Source organism: Phalacrocorax carbo, chromosome 1 (assembly GCF_963921805.1).
Source record: "Phalacrocorax carbo chromosome 1, bPhaCar2.1, whole genome shotgun sequence".
Classification (NCBI taxonomy): domain Eukaryota; kingdom Metazoa; phylum Chordata; class Aves; order Suliformes; family Phalacrocoracidae; genus Phalacrocorax; species Phalacrocorax carbo.
The window spans coordinates 194,530,344-194,552,427 of record NC_087513.1 but is presented as its reverse complement, the minus strand read 5'-3'; the positions used below and the strand labels follow the sequence as shown (position 1 = coordinate 194,552,427).

General features: G+C 43.0%; 1 protein-coding gene across 1 annotated transcript in view; it reads left to right on the top strand.

Annotated features, from left to right (window-relative positions):
- Positions 1–22,084, top strand: part of MTUS2 (microtubule associated scaffold protein 2) — a 329,597-nt gene that overhangs the window by 230,912 nt on the left and 76,601 nt on the right. The window contains exon 6 of the mRNA XM_064441072.1: positions 7,348–7,509. Coding sequence (XP_064297142.1) covers positions 7,348–7,509 — 162 coding nt within the window. The remainder of the gene's footprint in view (positions 1–7,347; positions 7,510–22,084) is intronic.

The window sequence follows — 22,084 nt, the reverse complement described above, 5'->3', positions numbered from 1 at the left end:
AAATTAATCTAGATTTCAAAATCTCTGAGTCATCAAAAACAGTAAAATATTCAGAAGGAATATTCCATGTGAATATCAGAATTAGATTATCAGTTTTGCTTGTTTATACTGAATTAATTGCAGAAGTGCCACAAAGCTTGATTGCTTCTATCACATTGTTGCACATTGGCAGATGTAGAGTTTGATCCACACAAACCTGTGATGAAATATTATGAAATATCGTTCTTTTGCCTTCTGTCCCATGAAGAACTGTAGATATTTATGGAGGAAGAACAAATTGAAGGATAAATATTTTTTCATGTAAACATAACTTTCATCTGACTAACTTCAGTCAAAATATTTATCTTTCCAATTTGCCTTTCATCAGCTTTACAAGCAGTGGACTTTTCAAGTACTTTTTGATTAATGGAGGTAGGGCTAAATTTTGGGAAGTATTTAGGTTAAAGTTGCACCCTGTCTAAAACTAAAACCTAGAGGCAAATTGTCAGATCCAAATGAGGAACATACAATCAAGTTACCAAGACATGACAAGTTATTACATGTCAGCAGAGCCCCATGTATTGTCCATGGTCATGCTCTAGCACTTGGCAGAAGCAAAACATCTCCACTTCTCTTAAATCTACTTTACTGCAGGGGAGGCTAAGCTGAAAGACCTCCGTTGCCCAGGACTGGGAGCACACATAGCCAGCTGAGTCAAGAAAGCATATCCTGAAGAGGTGATGTTTCTCTCCACCCTGCCAGAAACACCACCTCTGTGTTTTCCATGCCTGGGTCAGCTGAAACTGCAGGATCCAGCCTCTGGCTGCACGAACCATCATGGGTAGCTGGAGGTAAAGGAGGAACTTCCCAGTGCATCCGCACCGAGGTGCTTTTGCAGCTCTTCCAACAATGGTTGGCTTTGCAGGGTTCCTCCCCTTCAGGTCCTCCAAAAGCTATCTGTGTGGCCAGATCTGAGGGGCCAAAACCATCCAAGAGCAGGTGTCACAGGAGAAAGGTGCTTGGCTTTAGGACTAGAGGGCAAGGGGAGAAGGATAGACATGCAGCAACCTCTTACAGATGTGATAGTGTACAAAAGCCATGACTGATCATGGAGCTGTCATTAATCATCAACAATGGCACCAAACTCCCTCCCTGTCTCAGAAGGGGCTGTCTCAGAGGTAGTCATCTGCAGTGCAGAGACCCAAAACTGTCTGAAGCTCAGAGAGCTGGCTCCTGTGCTGACAGGTGCTGCACAGTTGGCTCCTTATTTTGGTGGAAGTTATTAAGCTCAAAATTCAGGCTTCATGTTTCAGTTTGAATGCTAGGACTTCTGAAACATCAGCTTTATAAAGGTGTGTGGGCATGCACAAACCTCCACTAAACCAAATATGTTACAGGGGATTATTGCTCAAATATTAGTCTGAGCCAAAAAAATATGATGGGAAAAAGTACTTCAAGGTAAGTAAGCTAGGTTTAAGCATTGTGTGAACATCAATCCTTTTCTTGTTCTGGATGGAAAAGAAACCTGTCATCAGCTTGTCCCTGATCTGTTGCAAATTTTGCCTGTTGTATCAGGAAATACCAGGCACTGACTCTCAGCAAAGACAAAAACCCTAATTAGACAGCTAGTAATCTCATCTACTGTCATAACATCCTAATAGCATGGTAAACCCTTGGGACTAATGACCATATTTTACTGCTTGGTCAACAGCATTGTTTCAGTTTGATCTACAGAGCTGTAAATCCAGTTGTGTCTCTTGATAATTACACTGTGAAACATTATATCGAAATATGCAGTGTTGGACTTTAAAACAGTAACACTTAAAATAGTGAAATAAAAAGCTCAGCTGAAAGGCTGCATATCTTGTAATCAATTTATTAAAATTACTTACCATTTTACCTGTAAAAATCAGAAATAAAGAGTAGACATTAATTGACGGATGGGCAAACGTTACAATTTAGTGAAAAGTGTCTTGTGGGGTTTTGTTTTAAACATCACCTGATTATTCACAGTACTGTAGGCATTTTCCTTATAAGGACATTACCAATGGCAGTGATTTTAGGTTCATTTTGTGCTTGAAAACTGGGGGACAGAAGCGCAACCTAGTAAAACCCAGAAGGATAATACAGCCCACTGTTTTGCGGGTGAAAAAAGTCATTCCAGCCTCATTCATCGCAGGTTTATCCTGCTCACTTTCTCAGTCTGTCTCTGCTATTCCCTTGCTGTGTGAGCTTGGAGAGCAGCACAGCTCCTTCGGTATTTGTAAAGCTCATGGAGTTCTGTGACTGGAAAGTGCTTTAGAATGGTGAGTGGGCTCGCTGCTGCAACAACTAGACATACCTTTGTTGTCATTAAACTTGGCGTCAAGTAGTGTCTAAGGATCTTTAAGATGGAAAGGGCTTGCTATTACCCTGGGTAAATGTTTGTGCTTCAGTGAACTTCGATGGTGCCAGCACGTTCCCAGTGTCTTGGGAGTGATTACAGCTGCGGCAGGGAGCTGTAATCTCCTAACGTGGCTAACAGCACCAAGCTCTCTGCCAGCACAGCAAATGCTTGACCTGCTACAGAGAGCTGGAAACTCACTCCATTTCGACAGGTTTATGTAGCAGCCCACAAGACAGGGAGCCGCAGAAGCACTCATGCTTTAATACTCTTTTGGGCTCTGTTTCTCAGCAGAACCTGTAGGCATTGTCAGACAAGCTGTTTTTCTAGAAAGGACCTGAGTTCTCCAACAGGAGACTTTATTGCCCTCAAGTGCAGGCAGGGAAATCTGTGGCTGTGAGGCTCCAGAACACAGCCCTTCCTGTTGCTATCTCCTTTCAGAGGAAGGCCTGTCCATACAACATGGCTTAATTAATTTCTTGTCAAACACAGAATTCCCCCCTGCCCCACACATGCTCCTGCTGGTTTTGCAGTTGTATGTAATATCATACCATATTTCTGGGCCTTTTTGTAAATTTTGTGAATAATTCCAGAAAAGGAACACACACAAGAGACACAAACTGCTCGTGATGCATACAAGAGACCTTTCCTCTTCTGAGGGTGAGGAGGGCCTGAAGCGAGCTGCTGCAGGGCAGGGTCAGATGGTGAAGAGGATGGTGGCAGATGTGGAGAGAGGGTGGCTCAAGCCATCTGGGAGCCAGTAAGATTTTGGTCATGGTTTTCTTTGAACATGCAGCCTACAGTATGTTGCCAGCCATGATCTCTGCATGTCTTTACTGGCATAACAGTGTAGGGGATAAGTGGGTGCAGCTGAGACTCTCCAAAGTGCTTGCAAGTCTTCAAACACCTTTTCTGCTTCACTGTATTTATTTCACAAGCAGAAGAGTAGGATTCCTTGGAGCTTATAGCGAGGATATGATAAAAGTGAGGCTGAAGGCCTTTAGCTCCAGTGGATTGTTAATAGTCTGTTAAATACTCTACTGCAAACTCAGCAGTGCTGCTCTTCATAGAGCAGAGTCTGCAAAAATACAGGGTGTTTTATGTAGGACCACCCAAATGACTTGCCAGGTGCTTCAAAGGCAGGTCAGGTGTCTCCCTGCTTTTAGATAAAATGCAAAAGTAGAGGAGTAGGAGGGAAGAGGTACAATACATCAGAGAATGTGATCACCTGGAAACTGTTCACACACTGCATGTCTGGTGTTTCTGTACAGGCTTTTACTGAAAAATAAAAACTGGTATTCTGGGAGGGCAGATGCTACAGATTCACCTGCTGCAGATAATAATGGAAGGCATTATCTCATGATGGACTGACAAGTACCATCTGATGAATAATATTTTTGACTTTCCTTCAAGGAGTGAATTCCTCTGAGTAAATGAAAACCTTTATTTTCCCCTTAGATGATGAGGAATATGCATTTTTCTGCATCTTTAATTTTATTTCTTCTTTGAATGCTACTTGAAAAGTGAAATCCAGCACCATGTGTAGCAAGGTGGAGCTCACCTTGCCCTGCTCCTGGGAAACTAGCGCTGCCCTGGTGATATCCATGGAAGCAGCAAATATTTGCTTTTTGGGGCATATTATACATGCACGTATTGTTGTACCCTGCTGTCTCTTTCCAAACTCCAGCTCTGAGTGAACAGCAAAGTGGGAGATATTGTCTCTTCTGTTAAACATTGACCTTATCTCAGCAAATCCTGGGTGTATTGATATTACTACTGTGGTGAGTTGACCATGGCTGGCTGTCAGACACCTACCCAGCTGCTGTCTCACTATCCCTCCTCAACAGGGTGGGGAAGAAAATATGATGAAAAAGCACATGGGTAGACAGAGATATCACTTACCAATTACTGTCACATGCTAAAGAGACTCAGCTTGAGAAAAATTATTGAATATACTTTCTATTAAAATGGAGTTGAATGGTGAGAAACAAAGACAAAATAAAAACTAAAACAGCTTCCCCCTGCCTCTTTTCCCAGGTTTATCTTCACTTCTTCCTTCCCAACTCCTTTACCTCCTCCATCACACCTCCCCACCAAGCAGCGCTGGGGAGAAGGAATGGTGAGGACTGACGTCCATATTAGTTCCTCTGTGCTGCTTCTCCCTCCTCACACTTTTCCCTGCTCCAGTGCGGGTCCTTTCCACAGGCTGCAGTCCCTCAGGATAAACCTGCTCAAACATGAGCAGGGGCCACAGCTCCTGCACAGGCTCTCCATGGGCTGCAGCTTCCTTCAGGACATGTCCACCTACTCTGGTGTGGGGTCCTCCATTAACTGCAGTGTGGACATCTGCTCCACCATGGTCCTCTCTGCAAGATGAAGGGAAATATCTGTTCCACCATGGTCTTCTCCAGCGGCTGCAGGGAGCACCTTCTCCCCCTCCTTCTTCTCTGACCCTGGTGATTGCGGGGCTGCTTCTCACACTTTTTTCTTCACTCCTCACTGCCAGGCAGTGTTTGCCCTTTCCTAAGCACATTTTCGCAGAGGTGCCTCCAGCGTGGCTGAGAGTCCCAGCTCTGCCCTGCCATGCTCCTGTTGGAGCCGTCTGGAACTGCCTGTGTCTGGCACTGCACGGGGCAGCCCTGGCCTCTCCTGATGCAGGCTGCCCCTGCAGCCCCTCAACACCTTGCCACAGACACCAAGTACAGTGGTGGGTCTTGTCTCCCTGAGTCCATTTGTTATTAAAAGATCAAAAGCTGAACTGCTTTTTGCCTCTGCTTTTTTTTACCTCTGAAGGGATTTGTCTAGCCACAGCACAAGGTGTATGCCCAGCTCTCTCCAGGCCCCTGCCATTTCTGGTTCAGGGGACCTGATGAGGCTGTGTTTGTCAGCTTTCCCACCCACTCATTTCTGTAATTAGCAGACCTCTGATGATGTGTTTTAGACAGCAGAAGTGTTTGTAGCTGGCAGCACTTAATCTTTAATACCTAGAAAAGCTTTTTAATATTTTTTTTTAAATAAGAGGTTACGTAACTGCCCTGGACACCTCGTTCATCAATGTGGGAATTGCTTTCATTTGACTGGATGTATGAGTTGAAACTTTCTCCATATAATGCATTTCACAATAGAGAATAAATGGTTTCAATTAAAGAGTGCTTGAATGGCATTTCTCTGCAAATAATAGGAATAATTTCCTCTTCAAGGTTAGTGTTTCTACAACTGAAGCTTTTAAACAAATAGCCGAGGAAAGAAAAGATTTTCTGCAAGTCGTGCTACCCAAACTGACTGGGTGAGCACATATCTGAGACCATGTCAGGAGTAACCTCGAGAGCATGATGCAGATGGACTGAGGTGGACACACCTGCTGTAACACCCCCTCGGCACCTGGTAGAGGTGTCCTCGTGCACAGCTGCAGAGGAGACCAGACCAGGCTTGGCCAGATGTTCTGCAGATGTGACTTTACTGAAGTCAGCAGTGTTCTGTCAACAGATAAATCAGCATGTAATCGTAAATGTTTGTTACACAGGTGAAAAATCCATGTAGTTTGGATATAAAAAAAATGACCTGATGTGCTGAGGGGTTGTTATGTGCACGGCAGCGTAAAGATGACAAACGCTCAGGTTTTCCTGTTCCTGCATAATGTACAGTAGACTGTTTTGTTTGAATTTTTAATGTGACTTAGTATTTGAACAAATGTCAAATGTGTTTTTTTAGACACTGTCTACAAAGTTTCTTACCATCAAATGTAGAAGTCTGTGTATACTGAAGATATGCGCTTTACATTAAGACCTATACACAAGCAGTCTTAAAGACACAGCAAAACTTAACACTGTTTTGTCAGAGCCAAAAGGTACATTCTTCCTTTATCAGAAAAGAGGATTTTCTTTTCCAACCAGCACTTTTTTCTAGTGGATTTTCAGTAAGAAATGTAAAAAAAAATCTCTTGTTTACTTGCACACATTTAAGAAGCCTCTGTCTCAAAAATACTGGAGACTTGGACATGCCAGTTATAAAAATAATGTTATAATTTTCCTGCAGGCAGTACCTCAGTAGTATTGTATTGTATCTTTTTAAAATAAGGGGAATAAAAATTATAGCCATTTTCTGAAATCCTATGTATTTCTGGCCACTATCTTCACTCATTTTTTCAAACAAAATGATCATCCTGCTGCAAATGTTCAAGTCCAGATGTGCTGTAATCTTTTGCTCCTCTTAGGCTTTCTACTCAATAGATAAAGAAGACACTCCAACTTTGCCTTTTTCAAATGTTAAGAAAAGACTGATTTCCTTATATCTACAAGGAGCCTAGGATGTCATTATTCCCTAGATGGCAAATCCAGGAGGAAATCGAACCCATTAGAGGTTTTGAAAGACATTGTTACAAACTGGAAACCTTAGCAACCTAAGATTCATTAAGAGAATATGATTGAAATGGATGTGAGAGCTAAGGCAGAATTTCTTGTTTGGTTGGTTTTCATCTTAATCACATCTCTAAGTGTGGTCTGAGGCACTGTTTGTGGAAAATCCCTCCTGGGTAGGAGAATTTGATGCTTTGCACCACTGAGCCCTGCTATTCCCACATAGTCTGACAACCTGCAACTCCCAAGTGTTAGGGTGAGTGTGTAGAGTGGCTCCTGTAGCAGCTGCAAAGCCAAAAATAACTCATCTTCCCAGATATTTAGAAATTCATTGGTTTCTTCATAAGCCTGGCAATCAGATATCTTTATGGAGCTAGCCCAAAAGCATGTGTTAAGTTCCTGCTGGAGTCAGACTCCAACAGCTGCCAAGACTTAGTGTTTAAGCAAATTGCTGGGAACTCTTTATTTCTACATAACCATTTGTATAAGAGAAAGTCCCTGTAACAGCCCAAGTTGCAATGAGAATATGCCTTTGTAGATTATAACTGCTGATAGAAGCTCAGTCTGTATGCCACTGTTCACATACATTTTTTATTAACTTCTAATTAGAGCAATTTTGGTGTCCTGCAGGTTCCAGCTTTGGAAATGAAGAGCAAACCACTCCTAAGGCATCCGCACCTTCTAAGGATGTCCCCAAGGGGAGCAGCAAGAGCACGACGCAGGTATCGAGCAGCACAGCAACTCCACGCAGGAGCTTACTTCCAGCACCAAAAACTGCCACAGCACCTGCTGGTAAGTGCTCCAAATTTGTGTACTTGAAACACCAACTGCATTAGGCCAAGAAATGCCAAAACCTTTTTCTGATGCTATTTTACTGTTTACTTGATTAATTTTCATGCCATTCTTGGGCACATTGCCAATGTGATGATTTGGACTCTATTTCCTTTAGTCTTTTTGAAACACAGTCAACAACACAGCTATAATCTCATTTTGTGAACTGTGGAGTTGAAGGCATTTAGTGTCCCTAACTACACATGCCAGAGGTTTAGTGTATGTAATATCGGTTCTCACCAAACAGCTTTTTGAAAACACTGTATTGCTTTAGAGACCAAAGCTTTCAAGCAGATAATTCATTGCTAGTTATGCTTGCAAGGATGAGAATACTGCCCTCTAAGTGTAAGCAAGTTGTGGTGTTTTCCCTCAGAGAGGGAGAAGGAGGCAAGTAAATAAAGCAAAAAAACCCCTAGTCTTGTTTCTAAATTGTTTCCTTACCTAAGCCCTCCTTCAGCTTGATTCAGCTATGTCTCAAATCAGCCAGCAATAATTCATAGCGTCTCACACAGGAAAGTTTACAGTTTTCTGCCAAATGTGTTTTTTCTTGAAAACCATGTGCATCTCCCCACCATCTCCTGCTCACACTTGTTTCATGCTGCTCCTTCCATAGTCTGGCACTTGGATGAGGTGTATGAACGCCAGGTTCCCCTTGGCAAGGATGTAGGGGTGTATCTTCTTGGGTAGGACTCACCACTTTTGAGAGAGTAAGGAGCAGTTTGTGCTACCTGCCCTGGAGGGCTGCTAACGCTGGCCCACCTGCCTGCCCACTCAGTAGGGAGAGATGAGGATACCTGTGATGGCAAACATCTGTTACACACTCAGTGCTGGCAATGTAGGGACCCAAGTTTGGATGTAATGGATGAGTTAGGGCTATTCATTGTGTCTTGCAAGCAGGGTCAATATGATTATAGGTCATAATTATAAAATAAGTTTAAAAGCATGGCTTTAGACATCTTCTCCCCTGGTTACAGGCGACATATCCTCACCCCAGGTGGCTTTCGTACCCACTAGTGGATAATGTTCCCCTACCTTGTTCCAGCTCCTGTTTATCCCATTGCCTTTCTGTCTGATGTGGCCCCAATGCTCACCTTTCTGCACTTCCATGGCCCCTGGATGTCCAGCAGCCAAGATGTCAGAGTCCCCTGAGGAGCCTCATGAAAGGCATGAAAGTTCCTCAGGCCTAGTAGATACTGCTGTAACCACAGCAAGCTCTTACACACCATAGTCTCTGTGTGTCGCCGTGTTAATTCCTGCTTCCTCATGCCCAAGGAGATCCTCCAAGCCCCTCAAGGGAAAGGAACATTAGTGATCATTTTAAAACAACAGATGTTTTTAAAGCCATAATAAAAGGAACTTACTGGTGAGAAGCCTGTGCCTGAACTGGTCATTGAATTCTTTCATGTGGAAACTGAGGTCAATATTGCATCATCTAATGTGGAGGTGAAAGAAGAATATGGTTTCAAGATTTATATTCCTGAAAAGCACTTCATAGATCACTAAGACAATGCGATGTATGAAGTGTAGCATAGTATTTTAGTGAGTGAAACATACTCCACTGTGTTTGTATGACAGTAGTGAAATATGAATTTCCTTCTTAAGAAAGGACTTAAACAGTACCTGGATTTGTTCCATAGATGATCTGACAGTCACTCTCCAAAGCCAGCACGTTTTTCAGAGGGCTTTTCTATTGCTACTAGTAAGTTGGAACCTTGGAGGTGCAAGAAACTGGAGGTGCTTGAATCCTTCTTTACTCACACAGTTTTCATGGCTCTATGTACTTTCTCATTGAAACAACGCCTAGTTCGACATTCATTAATCTTTCCTTGTATTTCCATTGCCTTATTGTTTTCCCATTTCTATTGTGTCCTGTCTCCTAAGATTCCCCTTTAGGTTTGATTTTGAATTTTTAAATGCTTTTCTACTTCTGTCCCTAAAATATTGTCATTTAATATCTGCCCATTTAGAAAGAACATGCAGAAAATAAAATCAGACTTTTTCCATTCAGCATTTTCCATTAAATAGACAGTTTGTATAGACCACTTCATGGTCTTGGGTAAAGGGTTGTGTATCTCTCTACAGAATAGCAAGGATTAAAAAAGAGAGAGCTTCAATAACAGTATATAAATTCCATCAAGTTCAGATTAGATCTGGCTGTTTAGATTCCAAAATAAAGAATTTTGTGTTAATCACCAGCCTTATTCAATCTGGCTCTTATTCAACAGAATGTTTCATCTCTATGTAAGTCCCACTGGGTTTGATTACACACACTGCAAATGAAGCTGGGAAGGAAATATCAGTACAAAATATGAGACAAAGACTTTATGCATCACTAGTTATGGTCACCTAGTTTCAAGATATATTCATAGAATCATTGAATCACAGAATGGTTTGGATTGGAAGGCACCTTTAGAGGTCAGCTAGTCCAACCCCCCTGCAGTGAGCAGGGACATCTTCAGCTACATCAGGTTGCTCCAAGCCCCGTCCAACCTGACCTTGAATGGTTCCAGGGATGGGGCATCTACCACCTCTCTGGGCAACCTGTGCCATTGTTTCACCACCCTCACAGTAAAATATTTCTTCCTTATATCCAGTCTAACTCTACCCTCATTTAGTTTAAAACCATTACCCCTTATCCTGTCACAATAGGTCTTGCTACAGACATTGTCCCTATTAACCTGGTTAAGATTAACCTGGCGTGGTGGCTTGACCATGGCTGGACACCAGGTGCCCACTAAAGTTGCTCTGTCACTCACCTCCTCAACTGGACAGGGAGAAAAACATTCAATGAAAGGCTCATGGGTTGAGATAAGGACATGGAGAGATCATTCAACAATTACCATCAAGGGCAAAACAGACTCAACTCAGGGAAACCAATTTAATTTATTGCCAATCAAATCAGAGTAGGGTAGTGAGAAATAAAACCTAAATTTTAAAACACCTTCCCCTCACCCCTTCCTTCTTCCTGGGCTCAACTTCACTCCCGATTTCTTTGCCTCCTCCCCCTGAGCAGCGCAGGGGGATGGGGAATGGGGGTTGAGGTCAGTTCATCACACGTTGTCTTTGCTGCTCCTTCTTCCTCAGAGGAAGGATTCCTCACACTCTTCCTCTGCTCCAGCATGGGACCCCTCCCTCAGGAGACAGTCCTCCACAAACTTTGGCAGTGTGAGTCCTTCTCACAGGCTGCGGTTCTTCATGAACTGCTCCAGCGTGGGTCCCCCACACGGTCATAAGTCCTGCCAGCAAACCTGCTTGTGTGGACTCCTCTCCCCATGGGGCACCAGGTCCTGCCAGGAGCATGCGCCAGGGTGGGCGCCAGGCTGGGTGCCTCCTTTGTGCACATCCACGTGCTCCACCGTGGGGTCCTCCATGGGCTGCAGGTGGATATCTGCTCCACCGTGGACCTCCATCTGCTGCAGAGGAGTCTCTACTTTGGTTCCTGGATCACCTCCTCTGCCTCCATCTTCACTGACCTTGGTGTCTGCAGGGTTGTTCCTCTCACATATTTTCACTCCTCTCTTCCTCTGCAGTTGCACACTTGGTGGTTTTTTTTTTCCCCCTTCTTAAATATGTTATCACAGAGATGTTACCACCGTCACTGATGGGCTTGGCCTTGGCCAGCAGCAGGTCCATCTTGGAGCCAGCTGGCATTGGCTCTATCGGACATGGGGGAAGACTCTGGCATCTTCTCACAGAAGCCACCCCTGTAGCCCCCCACTACCAAAACCTTGCCAGACAAACCCAATACACCTGATTAACCTAACACTTGCAGAAGAGGACTTACTGCTGTAATTAGTGGCTTGGAAATTCTGGCAGAGAAGGTGAAGCTGAAACCGTTCACCTTACGTAGTCCAGCTAAGTGAAAGCCAAAGGAGGAGGATGTCACAGAAAGTCAAGGGAGAAGGATGGTCTTTGTCCAACACGGTCAGGAGTGACTGTCTCTTACTGTCAGAGAACTGTTTACTTCCATCAGCTACACTCATACTTGGGAACAGACCAATCTATCAACAGAATATATGGATAAAAGATGGTACCATTTTTTGTTTCCTTCCTTTTCAAGTTTTCTTTCTTTTTTTTTCCTTTTGATCTTCCTTTCCTCCTCTTCTAAACTAGTCCCTAGCTAGTTTATGTCATTTCAGGTTACAGCAGTATTTGATTAGCATCAGATTTGCCCCTAGACATCTCCAGCAAAAGCCTTTCTTTTCCAGCTAGTGGCATTGTCATGATAAGCGTTCAAGGGCTATTTAAAGTTTCTGTAGAGGAGCTTTTCTGACGTCCGGGTTTCTTTTGTCACAGGCAAGAAGACTGTTAGAAATCCTGGGTTGTGCAGCCTCACATGAGTGAGTCCTTGCAAGGGAGGTTTCAGTATTGGAGCACTACAATGAGCTGGAACCATGGTGTTTGATATGCAATCATGCTAATGTGGACATGGAAAATCTAGTATAGGCAGGACTAATCAAATGGTTCAGGCTGTCATCTCTGAATTCGCACAGGTTCCAAATCTCAGACCCACACAAGAGAGCAGAAATTACAACTTAATGCAAAACAATATTGATCAAGCAGTAGGTTTTCAGAAAGACGATAATGTTTGTGATCACATCAGGGCATAAACACTGAAGGGAAAAAGAATTACTGAGGCTGGTGGAAAGCTAAAGTTGACTTTTAATTTGGGTTTTTAATCTATGAAATTTTTTAATCTATGAAATGAAAGACTAATTTTTTGCTGAATTTTACTATCTCTGAGGACAAAGCTGGCAAATAAAAGTTCATATAGAATTTGGATCATTATGAGGAATTCTCTCATTTTTTTTTCTTCCAAACAACATTCATTTGCTCATTGTCCTGAGGTTGTCAGTAGGTGTTTGCTACATCATTAGTTAGTCTCAGCGTATTTTCCTTCGGAGCATTTGTTATTGTCTTTGCATGACCCTCCAGTAACCCTGAGTGTGTCTGCTTCCATGGGGCATGCAAATGGAAACTCTTTGCCTGTGCTTCCAGCTGTCCATAAGTGAACCTGTGGGTTGAGAGCTACGGAGAGCTGTTAAAGCCATGCTGTGTCTGAGTGAGTAGGCCCAGCGGTGACAGAGCAGCATAGCTTCTGAATTGGATTTACTTCCCTCCAGGCCGTGTAGAGTGTGGTGTTCAGTCCTTGTGTCTGTGAGGGCATGGATCCATATACGTGTGCCCTGTGCAGGATGTGCAGCATTCAGGCTCGCACTGAAGAGCAGTCAGTTTTGTTCTTCCCATTGCAAGGCCATTAGTCTGACTGCTGTTGTTTCCTAAGCTTTGTCACAGCTGGGAAGCTGTTGGTATGAAGACCCCAAGGCAGCTTTCAATTCAGCAGCCCACCATGGCCTTTCCATGCCAGGGATGTGATGCGGATTGCCCATATGTTTGCTTATGCAAACCACAGTAGCAGAGAGCCGGGAGGGATGCTGCCAGAACATGTTAGACCCATCACAACTGGAAAAGAGTTCAAATTAATCTCTCCCACTCTGGAGGTCAGGCTCCCAGGCTGCCCTCCCAGCAAGTCACCTCTGTACCAGCAAAGACTGGATGCAGCAGTGTATGGAGCCCATTGCCACCACCTCACTGAATTTATAGTCTGGTCTTGATAGGGAGAGTCAGTCAGGTGAGGTATAACTTGCCTGTTTTATTCTGGAAGGAAACTAAACATGTAAAGTAGGGGTACCTGGCTGTGTTATGGAAACAGTCAGATACAGATCGTGAACAGGGACAGCTGGCAAGTTTGGGAAGTTGCTGTTATTACACACAACTGAGAGAAGCAAAAAACCCTATGTTAGTCCAATGCTCTGGTTTACTTTTTGTATGAGCCAAGGTAGCAGCAGATGCTTCTGTGGTCAAGTCATGATTCTTTTTTTTTTTGTTAAAATGGTGTTATGGTTCCTCACAATGCTAAGTATCTGATGGAAGCAAAGCCTGAAACAAATCAGAGCAAAGATAAAGACAAGGGCATTTAGCAAGTCTAATCCTGCCTCTCTTGCAATAATATATGAACGTTGTCTGTAGATCCCAATGTGATAGCAGCCCTCTAGAATGTAAAATCTTCTCTTTAAGTATCTTTTGGACAGTTTTGCACATCTTTTAAATGATGAAGCACAAAGCCATCTTTTAAAAATTGAACTCTTTATTAAATCGGAAGTAAGATGCCACAGGTCAAATGAAGCAAGTGGAGAAAGGGCAATGAAGTGTTTGTATTGCTTTGGGCTTTCTGATCCCAGGCAAACAAAGGCATCTAACAAAAGCTTGTTAAAATTGTGGCAGATACCATATTTTAAATATGGCAAAGAAAGTGCATGGGTGTGCTGAAAATGTCAGTCTCCAAAAGGATGTCCTGCAGCAGATAGAGGATGTAAAGGTTGAAAGTCTGCATGTACAAACACTGTAAAAGGTCTGCATGTAGTGGTGTTGCAAAGTGGAAAGAACCACCTTTGGCACAGGCTACCAGTCTATGCTAGGCAAGTCTATCATTATTGCTGGACATCACAGGGCAAGAGCTGGAAAACAATAAGGGAGAAGAGAAGTAAAATCAGTGTTTCAAAAATGATTAAAGGTATACTAAAAATTAATCCACGCCCCACCTGCCTTGGGGCCCTGACACTGGCATATTATAAAGATGATGAATGTCATGGTTGGGGAGGCAGCCAGCCTCACTGCTGCCACAGCAACACCAAAGAACCCATAGAATAATAGAATGTCCTGAGTTGGAAGGGACTCACAAGGATCATCAAGTCCAACTCCTGTCCCTGCACAGGACAATCCCAAATTCACACCATGTCTCTGAGGGCGTTGTCCAAGTCCTTCTTGAATATCATCAGGCTTGGTGCTGTGATTGCCTCCCTGGGGAGCCTGTTCCAGTGCTCCAACACACTATGTGGTCAGTGAAGAATCTTTTCCTTCACTAGTGCTCCAAACTGAAGGGATGCAATGTTTTGAAAACAGTGGAATGCATACATTTCTACTGTTCATCCAACATATCACATAACGGCACAAGCATACTGAAGGACAGAAGAGCATGGTGGGGCACATGTCTATCCTCTGTGTTAGTCCAGTTTCTCCATAGCTGAGCTGGCAGCAGCCCAGCCCCACCGTGGAGTCACAGTTGGAAGGAATGAAACCACCATAATTTGCTGTTGCTTTTTCACCCTGTGGCAGACAAGAAGACACTGTACAGAGGCTGTGATCAAGGAGAGAGGGATGATCTCCACCATGGGTGAAACTTATTAGCTGGGGGTGAAAGACAAGTATCTTTGTACCATGTACCCCTCCTTGTGAGTGGGGAGAAATCCCTGCCTCCAGCAGGAAGGACTTAAAACACAAACCAACACCATCTTGCAAGTGAGGTGTAGTTTTCAATAAGAAAAAGTGAATCAATAACATGACCTTAGGGGTGAATATTGCATTTGAGAGAAAAGTCACCAGCCTCATTTAGTCAGCGCCAGAAGGCCAGGCTGTTCCATAAGGAATACTACTGAAGTCAGCTTTTGAAAAGTAGGGAAACCACAATGATTCCTTCTATATGTTCCCTGTATTTGGAGGATGATACGATAGATATTTTATGTATAACACTCCTAGTAGTAATTGCTATGGGGCTTGATGTTGCATATGTGTTTATAAACACATACTGCATCTGTCCAATCTCCTGAGTAGGACATCACAGTTACTAAAGTGCTTAGAGCACTCCATAGTTACAGCTAAAGTGCACAGACACTACATGTATTGCATACAGCATCTTTTAAGAAAGTAAAAGGGGGAGAAAGTATTTCACAGAGGACAGCGGTCATTTAAATATAAAGAATATTTCTGAAAGAGTGGAATATAAGAATTCGTTTGTATTTACAAGATGTAGATAATTTTAACTATGTATGAATAGGAAATTAATTCACAAAGGAGCATATCTACCTATATTCACAAGTGGAAAATAACCAGCAAAAATCACATGAAAGCTTTCACGTGTTAGATGTTACCCGAGAAGACCACCTGTGTTGTAAGTTCTCATTAAAAAAAAAAAGGCACCTGCTCAAGAGAGATTATACTCCTGATATTTCATTGATTTGACAAGCGATGTCAAATCAATTGGCTTGTAAAATAAATTGGACTACAGGGTACAGATCACGTTTAATTAATGAAAATGGACTTCTATAGCTGCTGCTGTGCAGTGATTCAGATGATCAAAAAAATTCTGGCATGCGATAATAACAGTTGAGGATAAGAAATTGTCTTGCAGATTGTTCTGAAGACATCAACTGATTGCTTTTGGACTAGTCTATGGAAAGAATCCACTTGGTTAATTCTCAGTGTGTTGCACACGCCTTTTTGTGTGTTATTGGACCCCTTTCATATTTGCCTACCTGTCAACATATAGAAAATGGGGGGAAAAAGCATACTTTAATAGAAAAACTGAGACAGGTCTTTTAAATCTACTTAAGCATATTAGCTGCTTTGAGAAATACAATGATAGCCTAATTAATACTTATTATTTCTATTATTGTTTCATATTTTGTGTGAGGACAGGTGAAAGCAACTCTCTGTCAGGAACTTTTCAGCTAAGATCCAACCCTGAAAAGACATAAGCTTCCTCTTTCCCCAGATGCTGATAAAAATATATGATCTTCGAGGCACACATATACTGAATTTTCTGTTTTACATTTCTCTGAAAATGTGAGAATATCTGCAGAAGGCAGTGTTCAGAGACAACGTCCCTTTCTCACAGGGGATTTGTTTTACTAACCCCTTGGGTTAATGTTCACCATGGGACAATTCAGATCCTAAATCAAACCAGGATCTAATTCTGTCATAATTTGGGCAAAATCCTTCAGCTTGACGTGCAGTTAGTGGTGTATCTGATAAGCCCTTCAAGATGCATAAAAAACCCTCAGCATAACACACCGCAGCAGTTAGTAATCCAAGGAGAGCACGTCTGTGCTGTGAAATGGAAGGGGGATTCAGACGGGCAGCGATTCCTGAGCTTGTGCTGACAGGTCTGGAGAGTCACAAAGTACAGCCCCACACAGGCATATCTGCTTAGATCCAGAGTCAGTATAGTGCATTCACCCACTGCTGCAATCACTTGATTATAATTAAATTGCTTTAGACCTAGATTATTTCCCGGCCAGGAGCATTGGTTTCATCTGCTCCAGGCATCCAGTTCTGAAAGGGGCTGGCACAGATCGAGCCTGGGAGTGACATAATCTCTACATGAAATCATGCTGGTCGCCACTCAGTAGCCTGAGCATGGCCTGAAACCTCTCCCTGCAATTCCCTTCTCATATGCAGGTTCATCTGTGATTGTCTGGGGAATCTCAAGCTTGCTGCAGACCTCAGATGGACAATGAAGTGGGTGGAAAACTGACTAGACCATCAGGCTCAGGGTGTTGTGATCAGAGGTACAAAGTCCAGCTGGCAGATTTTGCTATCCATTAGAGAGTGATACCGGGCGAATACTGATTAGCATCTTTGTTAAAAACCTGAACAGTGGGATAGAACACTCCCTCAGCAAGCTGACAGATGATAGCAAATCAGGGGCAATTGGTCAATATGCTGGAAGGCAGGGCTGCAGTTGAGAGGGAACCTTGCCCGGCTGGAGAAATGGGCCTACAGGAACCTCATGAAGTGCAAAAAGGCAAATGCAAAGTCTTGCACCTTGGGAGAACAACACTATGCAACAGGAGAGGCTGGAGCCAGCTGGCTGGAAAACAGCTCTGCCAAAAGGCCCTATTTGGGGGTCCTGCCAGACAGCAGGTTGAACCTGAGCCTGCAATGTGCCCTTGCAGCAAGAAAGACTAGCTGCATACTGGGCTACGTTAGCAAGAGCGTGGCCTGCAGCATCAGTGGTGCTACGCTCTCAGCACGTGTGCAGCAACTCACAGCTGACAGTTTTGGGAATCCCAGAACAAGACAATGTGACATACTGAAGTGACAGCAGCGGAGGGCCACCAAGACGGTCAAGGGACTGGGGCACATGACAGGACAGGTCTGGAGGAGAGGCTGGGAGAGCTGGGGTTGTTCAGAGAAGGCAAAGTGAGATCTTATCACAGTCTTCAGTTATCAAATGGGAAGATATAGAGAGAAGAAAGGCATTTCTCAGAGATGCACTGTGACAGGGCAAGAGAAACCAAACACAAACTGGAACACAGGAAATTCTCATCGTTTAACCTCCTGTAAAGGTGGTGGTCATTTGATCCCCTGTGAAGGGGGTCAAACACTAGGACAGTTTGTCTAGAGACACAGTGAATCCTCCATGATTAGAGATACCTGTAATTTAGCTGGACAAAGCCCTGCACAACCTGTTTTAGTGCAGCCCACTCTGAGCAGGAGGCTGGACCACAGGACTTCAGAGGTCCTTCTGACAAAGCTGACTCTGCAATTCTGTGTGCTACGAACATCTTAGGCCCACAGGTGAATAAATGTGCCTCCAGAGGCACAGTATGCAATGTGTTGTAGTGCCTTGGCCTCTTTTGCACGTTCAGGAGGAGTAACTCCTGAGCAGAAACGTCTAGCTAAAGGATAGGTCTGTGCTGGGGACCTGAGTGCATGGCTACCACAAAGACAACAGGACTTGCCTGCAATTCAGGAAAAAAAGAAAGTATGGCTCAATCTTTGTGTGTAAGGATTTGAGAAGTGGTTTACATCTGACCTGCTCTGCATATTTTTTATTCTTTTCATGTAATATAGCTTCCTCTATGGTCTTATTCCTGCCTGGTCTTGTTCAGCCATATCCTTCTCTCAGGACATAGAAACTCTGCTGTGTTTTCTAACTTTGGTTCACCTTCAGGATACTGATGCAGCTCTGGGTTACCTTGGGCTTCCTTGACTGCCCTGCAGTCGTGATCCAAGCTCCTGACCATCAGGTTCCTGCTTGTTCCAGGCCTCATCTCTGTCCACCAGGCTGGACTTGCCACCCAACAGTCTATGAAATTATAGAGCTGAAGGATTTTATATTTTCTCTGCCTTGTTGTGGGGTTTGGCCTGTGTGTGTTACAGCATAACTATTTCAGCTTGGTTATTATTCTTATTTAATGTTTATCTCACAGACAAGTGACTGTTATTCCCCGTAAGAAATCTCATAATCTTTGTCCGAAGATGGTGACAATACAGAATTCATTTGAGCATCTTGTTTCTACTTGTCCCGTTACGTTAAAGAGAATCAAAAGTATTGTTCAAAAAACTAACCCAGTCAATTCCTGTGCTTTTACAAGTACCAGTCAATCATATGTAACAGGGCAGGCTGTTAAATACAATCAGTCAAAATGAAAAATAGGAGGCCAGTGTTACCATAGCTCTCATCAGCAAGCTTGCAGTGTAAAATGTGCTTCTTTTAATCAGCTTCTGCAAAATCCAGACAACACAAACTCAGCAGGAAGGAGAGGCATGAGCTGAGGGAGGAGAAGTGAGCACCAGTGCACTTGCAGGGATGGAGGGAGAAGAGCCGTCTGCTGCTGTGCTCCTCTTTGCAAACACTTTCCATTAAAAGCTGTATGGTGAATACACAGTGGGTTACATTCATGTTGTTCCTGTACTGAACATAGTGATATGCCGCACTACGCTGCAGGTGAAAGTGAGATGTTCAGCTGCTAGTTTTCCATCCTCTTTCCTGGGAACCATTCTGAAACATGCCGTGGCACAACTCTGTGAGGAAGTGGCAAAAAAATGCCATGGGATCCATGTAAAATGCCAGGAAGAGAAGGAGTAGTTGTTTTAACTCTCCAACTAAGGTTAGATGTTCTGAGTTACCCTGAGATTTTCTATTCAGTCCAAAGAATGGTTCATTTTGTCAGGTTTATTTTTTCCTTTAGGTTTTTTTTAATACCAGGTAAAGAGACTTTTCTTTAATACCAGATAAAGAACCTTTTCTTTTTAATATAGAAAGAAAACAATCACTTTCAGACAAGTCAATGAAATAATCCTTGTTCTTCTTTTTTTCTTATCAGATTGACTTAAAATTTGAAACATGCACAAAGGGAAAAGCACAAGCGTTAGCAGTTTCTGCTTCAACAAATACATAGTCTTTCTTCTACATCTACTTATTTATTCACAGTCTTTCAGTGTCTCACAGATCATAGGAAGTAGAGAGTCTCTAGAGAGAATTAGACTGTTCTTATTCTACAGAACCCATCATATTTCCAGCTTTGCTCATTTTGTCTCAAACAATGAATGCATGTATGTGTCATCACTCACCAGGGACATGACTAGTCATGGGTATTGGGGGAAAGGCAGAAGAAAGCTTGAAGTGGCTCTCTGTGAGTGACTGAAAATACTTCCTTGGGTTTTTTAAACTTGCAGACTGCATTAGTTAACTTATAAATTACACCTGAGAACAGCTGGAATCCAACTGAATGCAGCCAGTCCCATTGAATTGTCAATGATGTCTACAGCATGTTAGGATTTGTTTTGAAATAAATACTCAATGTGTAATTTGTTAGCATGTTTTCAGACTGAAGCGTGAAAGAAAAATGAAGCCTATCTCACTGTAATTGTTTTAAAGACTCAGAAAGGTATAGGCATATGCGAGCACTGACTCTGCAGCAGCTCTTGAGAAGAAGTCTCAGATAAGGTGTATTTAGCTCTGGTTCCTAGGCTAGCATTCAGCAGTGATGGGGGAATGGAGAAGTGGCTTTGTCTGCTGTTTTTCCAAGTGATTGCTGAATGATTTAACATGTCTGGAGCATTTTGCCTCGTAGTTCTAATGATCTTGCCTTATCTCCTGTTCGGTTTGAAGCAGACTGACTGTGTTAATTAGGAAATGTAAATGCCTTTACAGAACTGTGCATTTGGATGTATTTTTTAAAAGCAAATGCTGTAACCACACCAGTAGAAAACACAAGCAAGTATTTATTCTCACAGTTCTCTTATGGCGTGAAATACCCACTTCTATATAAATATAGCTTTTAAAAGAGGAGAAACAATGGGAGATTTGTAACCTTAAATGAAATGTAAATTCATATGAAAATTAGTACTTTGTGGCTTTGATTCCTGGTTATCAGAAAGAATCACAGAATCACAGAATCCCAGGTTGGAAGGGACCTCAGGGATCATCTAGGCCAACCTTTCCAGGAAGAGCAGAGTCTAAACAAGATGGCCCAGCACCCTGTCCAGACGACTCTTAATAGTGTCCAACGTGGCCGAGTCAACCACTTCCCTGGGGAGATTATTCCAATGGGTGACTGTCCTCACTGTGAAAAACTTTCGTCTCATGTCCAATCAGCATCTCCCCAAGAGCAACTTGTGTCCATTCCCCCTTGTTCTCTCCATGTGACTCCTTGTAAAAAGGGAGTCTCCATCTTCGTTGTAGCTGCCCCTTAAGTACTGGTACATGGTGATGAGATCCCCTCTGAGCCTCCTTTTCTCAAGGCTGAACAAACCCAGTTCTCCCAGCCTATCCTGGTATGGCAGGCTTCCCAATCCCTTGATCACCTTGGTGGCCCTTCTCTGGACCCCTTCCAGCCTGTCCACATCCCTTTTGTAGAGCTGGGACCAGAACTGTACACAGTACTGCAGGTGTGGCCTGACAAGTGCTGAGTAGAGCGGGAGACTCTTGCTCCATCAGCTTCTGTAGTGGAGGGTCTTGGCACAGCCTTGGAAGTTGTTCTTGGAAGCCTGGAAGTTAGCTGTGGTTCTGGTTCTGCCAGGAGCCTTTTGCTGGGAGCAAAGTGCTAAGATTATACAGCCAGCAGTAATAAGGCTAATGTACAGGTATTTAGCACAGAGCTAACTGCAGTTCCGTATTTCCAGCCGGTGGGCAATAACACTAAGAGTTCAAAGTAAATTTTGTTCCAGGTCAGAGTTAATAAATGCTTTAAAACACAAATGTAGAACAAAATTAAATCAGTGTGCAGGATCAAGAATTATACAATTGTGGTGCTTAATTTCCTTTTATAATTGTATTTTACATATTTTTTAATTTTTTTATGATTGGACACACAACACCTTTTGACATTCCAAAATACATGTGGCGGTCAAACTATTATTTGAGATTTTACGTGTGTTCAGGCCCATAATAATGAGTGAAATGTTTATCTTCTTTCCTGAGTTACAGTGGAGCATCAGACATTTTATGTACATTATAACCTTTGAGTTACTTCTAGTACACTCTGAGGTAGAAAAGATCAAACTCTATAACCTTCTGCTGCGCCATACCCTGCGGTAAAGCATTATGCTGATCACCACGCCAACACTCTCCTACAGATTTTTTTTAAACGTGAAATTCTAGATTTCTGTGAAAAGACAAAATCAGAGCCCAAACTCTTGTAATTTAGAAATGAATTTTCCCTGCGGGAACTTCTCTTGAAATCAGCATGTTTTCTGAATGGTTCTCTTTTAACCAACTAACAACTGTTGTTTCAAAAGAGAAGAGAAAGAACAAACCCCATTTTTAGAAAAACATTCAGAACAAGCTCTTATTTGAGGTCTGATGCCAGGGACGGCTCTTCGCCTAAGATTTCCCTGTGGGTGATGAGCTTAGCAGAAAAATAATGGTTTGCTCCTGCGGACTGTCCTTTCTTTTGCCTGCTGTGTG